At 32.3% G+C, this 12,947-nt stretch overlaps 1 protein-coding gene across 1 annotated transcript; it reads left to right on the plus strand.

The window, feature by feature from the left end:
- Positions 1-1,407: 1,407 nt before the first annotated feature.
- Positions 1,408-9,700, plus strand: LOC123707037 (myrosinase 1-like). Its single transcript, XM_045656791.1, has 11 exons — positions 1,408-1,465; positions 2,157-2,260; positions 2,678-2,825; positions 3,794-3,960; positions 5,568-5,807; positions 5,983-6,071; positions 6,410-6,557; positions 7,217-7,380; positions 7,800-7,952; positions 8,445-8,536; positions 9,194-9,700. The coding sequence occupies exons 1-11, from the start codon at positions 1,437-1,439 to the stop codon at positions 9,333-9,335; spliced, it is 1,476 nt and encodes a 491-aa protein (XP_045512747.1). The 5' UTR covers positions 1,408-1,436; the 3' UTR covers positions 9,336-9,700.
- Positions 9,701-12,947: the final 3,247 nt, after the last annotated feature.

Genomic DNA, 12,947 nt, shown 5'->3' on the forward strand with positions numbered 1-12,947 from the left:
ATATTTGTGATGGTTTTGATCAACCATTGACCTTACAAACTATACGTGAATTTACATCAGGAATAGATTTTCCAAAATTTATGAACTTAGACTATGAAAGTTAAGAAAAATCCTGGCGATTTGAAAGAATGACAGGGAGACGGCAGTTTTCGTTCGTTTTTATTTGTTTTCAAAATTCACTTTTTCACTCAGGTTCGTATACATTACCTACATAAATAAATTCTGTGTTTATTATAAGCTCCACACTTCGCAGTCTTTTGAAGGTTATGCGAAAATTCTTTATAATAATTCGTATCCATGTGTGTCAATGGAAATATTTTTGTATAGTATTACCAAGTAGTATGTAAGAGGTTTTAAAACCTTTTGATAAGAACATTGTAGGGTTCAGTAAAATAGTAAATAAACTAATAATAAAGAATAATTCAATGGCGTTAGAATACTATATACGTTGCTGCATACGTTTTTTTCATGATTTTTTTTTGTTATAAAGTAGGTGACCTTCTTTGTGGGTCTGATATATTTCTTCGAATTCAAGACGCCTGTTTTCTTACGATATTATTTTGCCATAAAAGCATGTCGACGTAAGAAACGTATTTCCAATCTCAAAAGAGCCAAAAATCTTTTAAAAAATTGGAAAAAAATCATAACCTACAAACAATACTTGCTAGGACCATGATTTTTATTTTTCCTTCTACTTACGCCAGGTATTGTAAATATTTTTTTAAGTTTATTGTTTGTAGAGTTTTTGATACTTATAGCAATCGATTTATTATTTAATGTAAAAGAAAACGCAGTAACCAGACCAGACGTTTCTATGACGACATACTTTTTGTTTTTTATTTATTTTATTTTGTTTAAATAGCGAATAGCGTAACTGATTTCTTTTTCATCGTACAAAATTAAGTTCCAAAGTAATCGGGGCAGTACTTTTACTGATTAATGTCTGAAATTTTCATAAATTAAAGAAAAACGTACTTCCGGTTTTGAGGTTTACGGCAAATACAAACTTCTTACGTCGATGCAACAGCACAGTAAGAAAGAAAATTGGTGCACAGTCGTGATTTGAACGCAATAGCTTTGGTTTCATAGTACACCGCCCTATGGGACAGAACTCACTAATTTTCTGTTATATACATCTAAGTAGTAACAGAGTTGTTTTATTTAGGTACTATTGTTTTTAATCGTTATGTTCACTTCTTCGAACTTCCCTAAGGTAATATAATGGGCACATTATTACCATTATAAAATCAACGAAGACTTCCTCTGTCGTTCTACTTATAATAATTTCGTAACCCTGTAGATCTAAGTCACGATATTATTTAAAATTAGTAAGTATGTAGGTATTTATTACAATTCAATGCCAAATAACATTAGCAAATAAAGCTGATGACTGATAATTTACACAATTCTTGGGCAATGAATACTCAGTCGAAACAATGTGTTGCTTAAAGGTAATTGTCTTTAGGTATGTATGGTGTTTTATGGAGTTTTATAACGGTGACATAAAAATTTTATAGTCAATAATCACCTCGCTTTAACCGTTATCTATAGGCATAAAGTTTAAAAAAATCACTAGGATCTATCTATCAATCTATTTATCCCGATATCTAGCCGTAAGTGCGGTGGTAAGTTGTAGTCAAATTTCTATACTTTTATTTGTATCGTTAAATTTTAGTATAAAGTTTTAAAATAGAAAATTTTAATTTATGAGGGTAGGGAGAAAAGGAGAGGCACGGGCGGTGGTTGCCTTGTTTTTGACACTTTAAAGAAATAAATTGGTTCACCAGAGTGTCATGTATAATTTTGAATTATTTCGGAAATAACTGTGTTGAGGGGTATGTTTTTTCTAATTATTATTTTAAGATTTGGTTTTACTTTGTTCAGAAGCTATCTGAAATGTTTTCTTCCTTTTTAGCTTTGGGAAATGCCCTCAAATTAGATGTTTATAAATGAATGATAAATTAATACATTTGTTTATGTGGTAAACGTTACCACATATAATAGGTTTGGTAGGATAAACCAAAATCCTCCTGGCGCTCACAATTATTTAGTTAAGTTAACGATAAGATTTAGTTTAATACATTTTAGTTTTGTATTTTTAATGTTCAAAACGCATAACAAATTATTATAAAATTTAATATATTTTATATTATTAGTGCATTAATAGCAGTCGTACGTGGAGAGCGGCGATTTCCCGACGCATTTAAGTTCGGGGCGGCGACCGCGTCTTATCAAGTTGAAGGCGCCTGGAATGTTAGTGGTGAGTGAATATTTATGCTACGCTTATAATTAAAAACCATACCCTTATTAAAAAATTGCTACCGTTTCCTACAAATTTAGAGTGTGTGATACAGAGGAAATTTTATTTGGATATGATGTCAATTTATGCATCGCAGCAATATCTAATAGCTGTTTTATTTGTAAAGGAATTTCGTTGTAGAAAAGCAGTGCCGTCGTGCATTCGACTAAACAACAATATTTTTTTATGTGTCAGCCATCAACAGCTTTACGGCGAAAGAAAACATTGAAAGAATACAGCCTTAACCCCAAAAATCGACAAATTTTTCGATAGCCATCTTCATATCTTTAAAAAATTTGAACAGTAGTTGAGGCATTATATCCTTTAAGACAGCAGTTAAAACACCTTATGTTTATAATATAATCTTCTAATAAACAGACAAGTCAGCTAGTGTATGGGATACCTACAGTCACAACAACCCTTCAGCCATAGTGGATCATTCAAACGGCGATGTGGCCTGTGATTCCTATCACAAGTGGAGGGAAGACCTTAACCTAGCTTCTGAAATGGGACTAGACTTCTATAGGTCAGTATCAGATATAGCAATTAAAACGTTTTATTCGAAGTTTTTGAATTTTAAGATACAGTTTTTATTTCAGCCAATCAAAGTATAAGTAAATTATCTATACAATTATGACATTTTGATAGCAGTTTGTTGAATCCTTTACTGTAGAAGTCTGCGAAAGTGTTTTATACTGCCTATCGGGTGTTAAATTTTAGCAACATGCATGCTTCACCGCGTAAGTCTCGCTCTTGATGACTAAGTTCGTGTGGCACCGTAAATTTTTTATCTTTCCACTTTAAGCCCCGCAGCAAGATCAGCCATAGAATACGCTGGATCTGCTTCCACTATTCTTCTACTCAACATTTCCAGATTTAAAACGGCTGAACCAATAACGGACCGTATTTATGAAAGCAGTGTAAAGCCTGTACACGTCGTTAATCTTTCGTGTTGTTTGCGCAGTGGTATTTCGATGTAGGAACTAATATTCGAAAGTTGTACTAATATTTAGTTTATCCATAGTGCGAAAAACTACCCCAATTTCACAAAAATAAATAACTGAATTTGAAACTAAAATAACAAGGCTTCGAATAAAATTTATTTCTATTTCGCATTGTGTGCCAATACATTATAATTTAGTTATTATAATTTATCGACCAACTGTGTAAAGTTTACACCTGAGCATACATGACTAGCTTTTTTCGTATAATGTAACAAAATATTGGCAAGAAATTTTGATATTTACATTAAGACGATGTAGTTTATTGTAATGATAGTAATTCAATACGCTGTCATACTTAATTAATAAGAAAATGTTTTGAATAAAATTAGGTATCTTGGCTATTGGTGAAATTACAATTTTAAAAACTTAAAACGTATTTTTTACATTATTATTAATCAGTACATAAGTACAAAAAATATTACGCAATTTTTAAATGTATGTTTAAATTTGGATGACTAAATTTTTATATGACTAAATCTTTATATTTCAGATTGTCAATATCATGGCCGAGGCTTCTGCCAAATGGTTTCTCGAACTACATTAGCGAGGACGGCAAGAGATACTACAATGACGTTATTAATGGCCTACTTGAGAAGGGAATAGAACCTGTGATAACTCTCTACCACTGGGATTTGCCGCAGAAGTTGCAGGATCTGGGTAAATGTTATTTTTACATAGAGTAGTCGATGTTGGCCCGAGAACCTACTAATAAACTTCTTGGTTGGATGAACAACGTAACTATGATTTATTGAAACTGTCTGCTATAATTTTGATTATATAGAAACATTTATTTATCATTAATTTTTTTGTACTGACTTTTTACAGTTGTACAACACAAATCTAGAACACGATAAACAGAAACACGGAAAGTATGCTATTATTGTGCTCCCTTGTGGTGTGCCAGCGTACTGAAAATGCGTGCTGCATAATATCTGTACTTAAAGATATTAAGTTGAAGAGGTTGTTTGCTCAGGCGCTAAAAACTCTGTAATTATTATTGTAAAAAGTATTTTTGTTGGTTAGTTTATTTTTTGAGGAAGTTTACATTAGAAAGTCGTACATCAATCTACGTCCAACGCGTACTAGCTGGTTAGCTGGTAAAAATATGTAAAATAAAATGGGTGCAAACAATTCCTTATAGACAGGATGGAGCACGGAGTTTTGCGATTTTAAAAATTTATAAAAAAAGAACCAAAAGTACTTAAACAACATCTCCTTTACGACTGCCAAACTTTTGTTTGATGTATGGCATGTGACGCCATCTTGTCGAAACCATGTCACACTATTGTATCCGTGAAATCTTGACAGTTGCGGGAAAAAGAAATTGCGTAACATGGCTATGTATCGCCCAGTATTTACTGTCACAGAATTCCCTCGCTGGTCTTCAAAGAAGAAGGGTCCGATGATTCCGTGTGCTGAAATAGCCGCTTTTGGCGAATGCAAAGGCTTTTGTTATTTGAAACGTGGATTGTCTGAGGTTCAATAACGACTATTTTGTTTATTTACGTGCTCATTTAAATGAAAATGGGCTACGTCTGAAAAAATAATATTGTTCAAGTGCTCCATTGCGACTAAATTTCCGAGAAGCGAGCTACAGATCCACGCCTCCCGCGCTTCGCTTCCATTTGTCGTTTCAACGCTTTAGCGTTATTAAATATGTACGACTCCGTGGCCCATTCTGTATATACGTTATTTTTGTTATGTTACATACATCCTAATAAAGCTTGTGTAAATAATTATTCTATTATAATTGATTGTTAAATAAAATAGATAATACTTTAATCTATTTGTATGCATAGTACTTTATGTTGTCACAATTTGTGATGTTATTTATTTTAATGTTTAGTATAGATATAGTTAGATTCGAAACTTAGCGCTAAGTGTCACTCCCGTATGCCTTAAAACGTATTGGATTTGCCATATGAGACCTACTCTACTAGCAACTCTGATACCCTTGGAGTTTTGCTAAGCCCAGCTTTGTAAGGCCGGAGACTTTATTTAGCCAAACATCTATTCATTTCATGTGGGCGTGCAGCATCTTTTGACATACTACATATAAATTCCTTGTCTTCTAAGTGTGAATAAGGTTTTCTTAGTTAAACGCCTGGAAGCCTTGGATTCTACGTTGAAGAACTAGCCCCTTCATAAAAATATTCAGTGTTACTATTATAACACTATTCGTCTCTCTCTAACACGCTGTGGTTGCGCTGAGATGAAAAGAGGCAAAAAGACTACGTAATACATTTTACAAACTTTCGTTTTAGGTGGTTGGACCAATCCTCTCATAGTTGAATGGTTTGCGGACTATGCTCGTGTGGCATACGACCTCTTTGGTGATCGCATCAAATCTTGGATTACTATCAATGAGGGTCTTGTCACTTGTGAGGCTGCCGCTGGTGTATATAGTACAGGGTTCGGAAGCTACCTCTGCACTAAGAACGTGCTGTTGGCTCACGCGAAAGCATGGAGGCTTTATGACGAGCAGTATAAGCCTAAATATGGGGGTAAGGGGTTTGTATTAATAATTTTTTTTAATACAATTATTTTTGTAATCAAATTCTAATATTTAGTTTTTTCTTCCGTGTGTGTTTTTTATGATATATTTTAGTCGCCAACCACATACTTTTAATTCTTTAGGGTTAATTTTGGTGTTTTCTTATTTAATTGAAATTGTTTCAGGAAAAGTATCCATAACTACTGTAATTATGTGGGCTCAGGCACACTCAGAGGGATACGAAGATTTAGCCGAGCTTGTACTTCAGATGAGTGTGAGATTTTATATTATTGGTTCTATTTTCTTTCAACGATACAAGTTAGATAAGATGTTTCTGTTTAGTTGCAAATTAGGAAAGGTATCCAACGAAGGCCACGTGGCGCTTCTTAAATTTCCTAAACAAATGTATTATAACTATTACGATTGTTCATCGATTTTAAATATTGGTTTGATTAGTCAGCTAAGAGCCTGCCTTCCTGAAGCAGCTCATAAGCTCAAAGTTCCTAAAAACTTACCTATGTAAAATAATAACCACCTTGAACTGAATGAAGCGCCATTCAGTTTCATCCGCGGCATTGGAAAGCCCTTATAAAATGATTTCATTTTTTATAGGCTGGGCTATACTCCCATCCCATCTATTCAAAAGAAGGCGGTTGGCCTCCATCTATAGAAAAACATATTGCAGAGAAAAGTCGCCGGGAAGGCTACACTAGATCCAGATTGCCACCGTTTACTAACGAAGAGATCGATCTTATTAAAGGTAGATAAATTCATTTTAAGTTTGGATTTAAAGCAATACCGTTACAGGTCTTAGTTTTTTTCTATAAATTACACCTTAATGTATACAGATAAAGTGACAATTTGGGTAAACAATGTAGTAAAGTAAAGTAATTTTAGAAAGTAAAGTAAAGTAGTTTTAACCTTTAATATATGTTTCCTTTGCTAAATATTTACGTTATGTACAATAAATCATTAATCTCGCATTCATTAAGAATTCACTAAGAATATTAGGTTTCTTCAATATATATATATATATTATCCATGCATCATGAAGAAAAACACATTTTTTTTATTTCGATTGGGGCTTTAGTGTTAGAGGTACATAAATGAAAACTAAAATTAGTATTCACTGTCTTTATTATCAGCACTGCATAACATGGCGGTTTTAGGGCAACTGCCTGATCCACGTGACAAATGGAATTACGAAATTTCTATAAAGACATAATTACACCTCTACAGGGCTACATCTTCACTGAGGCACAATGCATTAGTGCCATCCGTCTTTCGCGCATGATGATGTATTGGAAATTTATTTTTCCTAAACCTTTTTAAACTTTTCGTTATTGTGTGATATTAAAACTACGCTACAATGTTTTCCAAATACCAACGACTATTTTTAAATGATTCTTGATTTTGTAGGAACATTTGATTTCTACGCCTTAAACTACTACACCAGCCGGTTAGTGAGAAGTCCGAAAGAGGGAGAGAAAATTGGAGAGTGGCCTTTACTCGGCTGTGAAGAAATAAATGCCTTAATGGAACCTGCGCCAGAGTGGCCACCAACCTCTTCAAAATGGTTGTTTGTAAGTATCACGGAATATTACACTGTATTAATACAATATAACTTATAAGACTATTATATATATTAGTAAGAGTTTCAATATATTTTTAACGCTAGCTAAATAATGATTTCATATGAAAGATAGACATTTGGTTTCATCGTAAAATGATTTCTTAGTTATTTTATACAGTACTTTGCCCAGCAGTACCAACTAACACCAACTATTGGATATCCATATCAATTTTACGGGGTAGCTCCGTGGGTTTTTAATGCTTTCATTACATAATAATGGTATGGAGGTGCTTTTTGTAACAAAAAACTTAGTAAAATTCATGTATACGATGATTAGGGTACTTCACCGTCAGTACATATGTTAAACTAGTATATTCAACATCATCTAACGTACCTAAATAAACTAAACTAAACATTTGTGAATTGCAGGAATACCCAGAAGGACTACGACGTCTGTTGTCCTGGTTGAAACAGAACTATGGGGACGTGGAATATAGAATTATGGAAAATGGTTATGCTAGTGATAAACGGGACCTTAATGATGTCGATAGAGTTAATTATTATAAGACTCATTTGGAACAGGTAAGTGAGAATTGAAATCAGTACCTGACACTACGTTTTTTTTTAGGTCAGACGGACAGGAGGCTCATGGATGTTAAGTGACACTGCATCGCATGGACACCGACACTGCTAGAAGCTTCACAAGAGCGTTGCCGACGTTTTTAAATCATACGCTATTTTCTTGGACTCTAAAGAATCTAAGTCGGTTCAGCAATATTTTAGCTAAATTAATTGATCTATAGTTATACAAATTGCATTGCGCCTGCATCTTTTTTATATGTTGGGTAATTTTTTACGCCAGTTATCCAGATATCGGCTGAAGAATTGCATTATGATTGTAATTTTGTCTGGTTTTGGCTTGCTCTATTGGAAAAAAATCTTCACAAATTTGTGGAATATTATAAAAATACTACCTAAGGGCGTTGTATTTGTGTTTAATCGGACTGGAGGGTGGCTATAAAAATATAAATCTCTAGCAATGAGTAGGTGTAGTATATTAATAATGCTTGGCAGGTGTATCTGGCCATAACCGAGGACAATGTGAACGTAACTTGCTACACGGCTTGGACACTTTTGGACAATTTTGAGTGGACTAATGGTTACGTGTAAGTAATAGTTTTCATTGTATGCTTAGTAGATTTTAATTCATTTCACAATTTCATTTGTAAATAACCTAAAGTTTTTTCGTATCTAAGTATTTATACGAGCTAGGTGATCGTATAGGTTATGTCTTTAGGGGTAAAAGAGAACTAATACGCGCGAAATTCAGTAATTTCACGCGCAAAACACTGCCACTAATTATTTCAATTAACGCAGACTTAACAGCATAATCACTTAGCTTCATTATCATAACTTCGGTTGAAGTTCTTCAACTTCCTGAAACGAGGTTGAAGAACTTTTGAAACGGGCATAAATCACATTTCGGCTTGCTGAAAACTTCTCTAAGTTGTTGAAAATCAAAAAAACTGTTCGAAGCAATATTATGTAAATCATAGTTATTTATATATATATATATATATATATATATATATATATACATATGTTTCTGTGTTTTATTAGTTATTGCTTTCATTACGGTTCAAAAGTTTAATATTTTTTCAGGAGTTAGTCAAGTAATAGTATGCCAAAACTATTATATATTTTGAAAGCTATAAAAAATATTTATTTAAATCATTGTCATATTTTTTCTGACTTTCCTTTCTAATAAGTAATAATATTTATTTTATGATTTATTCATTAATATACACTTATTGAATTCACAGATCGAAGTTTGGTCTCATTGACGTGGACTTCACTAAGCCGGACCGCCCCCGTACTCCACGCTCTTCCGCCTACTATTATGCCAATGTTATATCTACGCGTTCATGGTCTGACGATGACTTAAAAACTAATCCGGAACCTTAATAATAAAACTCAGAAGTTTTATATCGCCATAGATAATGTCGGTGGTGTATTCTATGGTTCCCTTAATTAGTTTTTAAATAATCACATTAAATAGTTGCACTGAGATTTAGATGAGAGTATATAATTTAGATAATATTTGATTAATTTACCTAATAAATTAATAGTTGAGATATTTTAATAGCTGTAATTTATGTATTGCCATATAAAATCCTACCGAATTGTTTGTCTTATTTCTCGAATAATATCACTTGTCTATGACTAGTGCTAAGGACAAATTACTTTGAATTACTAGGTATATGAACACCGTGAACAATGTATGTCACTAAAATATAGGATGGGCCTCGTACTACGCAATCCTGGGCGATCAACTGCTCTCTAAATCAAGAACGAGTTTGCACCGAATTTTGGTTCCCTTAGTTGTTTTTTAAATAATCACATTAAATAGTTGCCCGAGATTTAGATAAGAGAACTAATTACCGAATAAAGTAATTAATATTTACCAATTAAATCAACCATAGAGATAATTTAATAGAACTACTCTAATAAAGACTGTATATATATGCCGTATGTTAAATAAAATGTTACCGAATTAATTGTTTTATTTCCCTTAATAACGTCACTTGTCTCTGGCTCTGGACAGATTTCTGTGAATGACTATTTAAAAATGTCAGTAATCACTATGTACGAACATATTGGTTGCTGGACACCTGATTAAATACTGTTGGCTACCGTTGATATGAATTAAGAAGGTTATACTAATTTAAGGGATAAACGGGAATCAATCAAGACTGAACTCAATTGATAAGAAGAACGCAATGAAATTTTGAATGAAGTTCCGTTAAATATTCTCTATAAAACTTTACTTCCTTCTTGTATTGGCCACCTAGGCCTCAATTTTTTACAACATTACAGTGGCCAGTACCATACACGTATTCCAAAAAGTATACATATCCCATTATATTATACAAAAAAGTAATAAATTAAAAATAAATTGAAAAATTTAGTTTTTTTTATAAATTTGCAGCCAGCAAATATCAATGTTCTAAGTTAAAACTCTACACAAGTCAACAATAGTAAAACTCAAAATAAATATATATTTTCATATTAAATGGAATGGGAGAGAGATAACTTTTTTTAATGTTTAGAATAGTAACGTCAATAGTTATTATATTGTTACGGAGTTTGAGACATAAGGTAAGTATATTATTATTAGTACATAACATAGTAGTCAAAATGCTCTACTGATCCTGGAATATTACTGACTAATTATATTTTTGAAGTCGTTATTACCATTTCGATGGTGCATGGAATAAAGATGGTAGGAAAGTTCTTTCGCGACTACATAAAATATATCAATTAAGAAGTGAATAAGTAAATAAATAAATTTGTTAGAAAGTTTAAAAAATTGTTATCTATTAAAGTGAAATAATAATTTGAAATGTTAATTAATCTGTTAATCTTTTTGCTCGTACGAAGTGTGAGAGAGAAATATACAGAAAGCATAGACTTTTTAATTCCGACAAAATGATATTATATTTCCCAAAGTATAGTCCCTTACTGGTTATAGTAGCTGCTCTATTATTGTTCTCTCAATAATTCCTTCGTACTTTTATAAGATCATATAACATAGAAGTACCTTAGTAGGATAGAAGAGAGAAAAGATCGCTGACAAATTGACTGCCTGCCTGACTGCTTAATATAGCCTGCGACTCCTACCACCTTTAGGAAACTGAAATAAAAATGCCTAAACGGCTCGGAGTATAGTCTTAGACCTCTCGTCATTTACTATTTACCATAGAAAAAATCAATAATCATATTTAATAATAAAAATAACCTATTGAAACAATTTTGAAATGTTGACATAAGCAAATGAAGCAATCAATCAAAGTCAAAAAGTATTGATGTACTATTTTTAGATTTATTGATGATATTTTTGCGCGCAAAACAAGATCAAGAATCAATATTGACGCTACAAGTTAACTTCACAAATAGGTATGCTAAATCTATGAAGTATACTTGTAAAATTATAGCACGATTTATGCTTGAGGCTTGTTTCAATATAAATTATATCCTTTCTAGATTAGCATCAAGAAAACCACTCAATCAATTAACAATCAATAATTAGCAATCAATTAACACTAACACACACAAAAATTCACAAAACACAACATGCATCTAAACCCCTTCTCCTTAGGAGAATTGATTTCGCACCCCTCAAAACTAGACTCTCTCATCGAATTAATGACTCATATCGTCAACTGCCTTAAGCAATTCAATAGCTGAATTACGATGTGAAACTGACTATTATTTTTATTACCTTTAAAACTCTTACATACTGTTAACCGAGTTTATTGTCAACGTTTAATTATTTTTCTTTCTCTCACCTTTTTTGATGTATAGAGATAAATCATGTGCTACTACAATAATTATTTAATTTTAGCCCTATTACAGTAATAGAAGTAATAGGAACCTTTTTTTATGTTAATTTCTATAATGTTAATGTTAATTTAATTTTTTTAAGTACTGAGACTCCACGTCATACTGGACCTCATAAACATGTCAAAACTCACAACACTGTATAATTTCCAACGAACAGATAAATTTGTAATGTATCACCTTTATTTAAGAACTTTCGTCTAATTGACAACCTTGTAAAGATGCAAGGAACAAGGCGGTCAAATCAAGCCGCTACTAGTCGTTTTTACCTTACAGACAACGATGTAAATAATTACTCTGCATACAAATAGCTTTTGAATTATATAGTATGCGCGTAATAAAACGCTACCTTAACATCCGTTTATTACGTACAATAAAGTCCGTAATGCAAGTGCTAAGCTTTTTTGAGGCGATTCCGTTTATTAATAGATATTTGTGATGGTTTTGATCAACCATTGACCGTACAAACTATACGTGAATTTACATCAGGAATAGATTTTCCAAAATTTATGAACTTAGACTATGAAAGTTAGGAAAAATCCTGGCGATTTGAAAGAATGACAGGGAGATGGCAGTTTTCGTTCGTTTTTATTTGTTTTCAAAATTCACTTTTTCACTCAGGTTCGTATACATTACCTACATAAATAAATTCTGTGTTTATTTTAAGCTCCACACTTCGCAGTCTTTTGAAGGTTATGCGAAAATTCTTAATAATAATTCGTATCCATGGGTGTCAATGGAAATATTTTTGTATAGTATTACCAAGTAGTATGTAAGAGGTTTTAAAACCTTTTTATAAGAACATTGTAGGGTTCAGTAAAATAGTAAATAAACTAATAATAAAGAATAATTCAATGGCGTTAGAATACTATATACGTTGCTGCATACGTTTTTTTCATGATTTTTTTTTGTTATAAAGTAGGTGACCTTCTTTGTGGGTCTGATATATTTCTTCGAATTCAAGACGCCTGTTTTCTTACGATATTATTTTGCCATAAAAGCATGTCGACGTAAGAAACGTATTTCCAATCTCAAAAGAGCCAAAAATCTTTTCAAAAATTGGAAAAAAAATCATAACCTACAAACAATACTTGCTAGGACCATGATTTTTATTTTTCCTTCTACTTACTCCAGGTACTGTAAATATTTTTTTAAGTTTATTGTTTGTAGAGTTTT

The sequence above is a fragment of the Pieris brassicae genome, chromosome 3 (assembly GCF_905147105.1).
Source record: "Pieris brassicae chromosome 3, ilPieBrab1.1, whole genome shotgun sequence".
NCBI lineage: Eukaryota > Metazoa > Arthropoda > Insecta > Lepidoptera > Pieridae > Pieris > Pieris brassicae.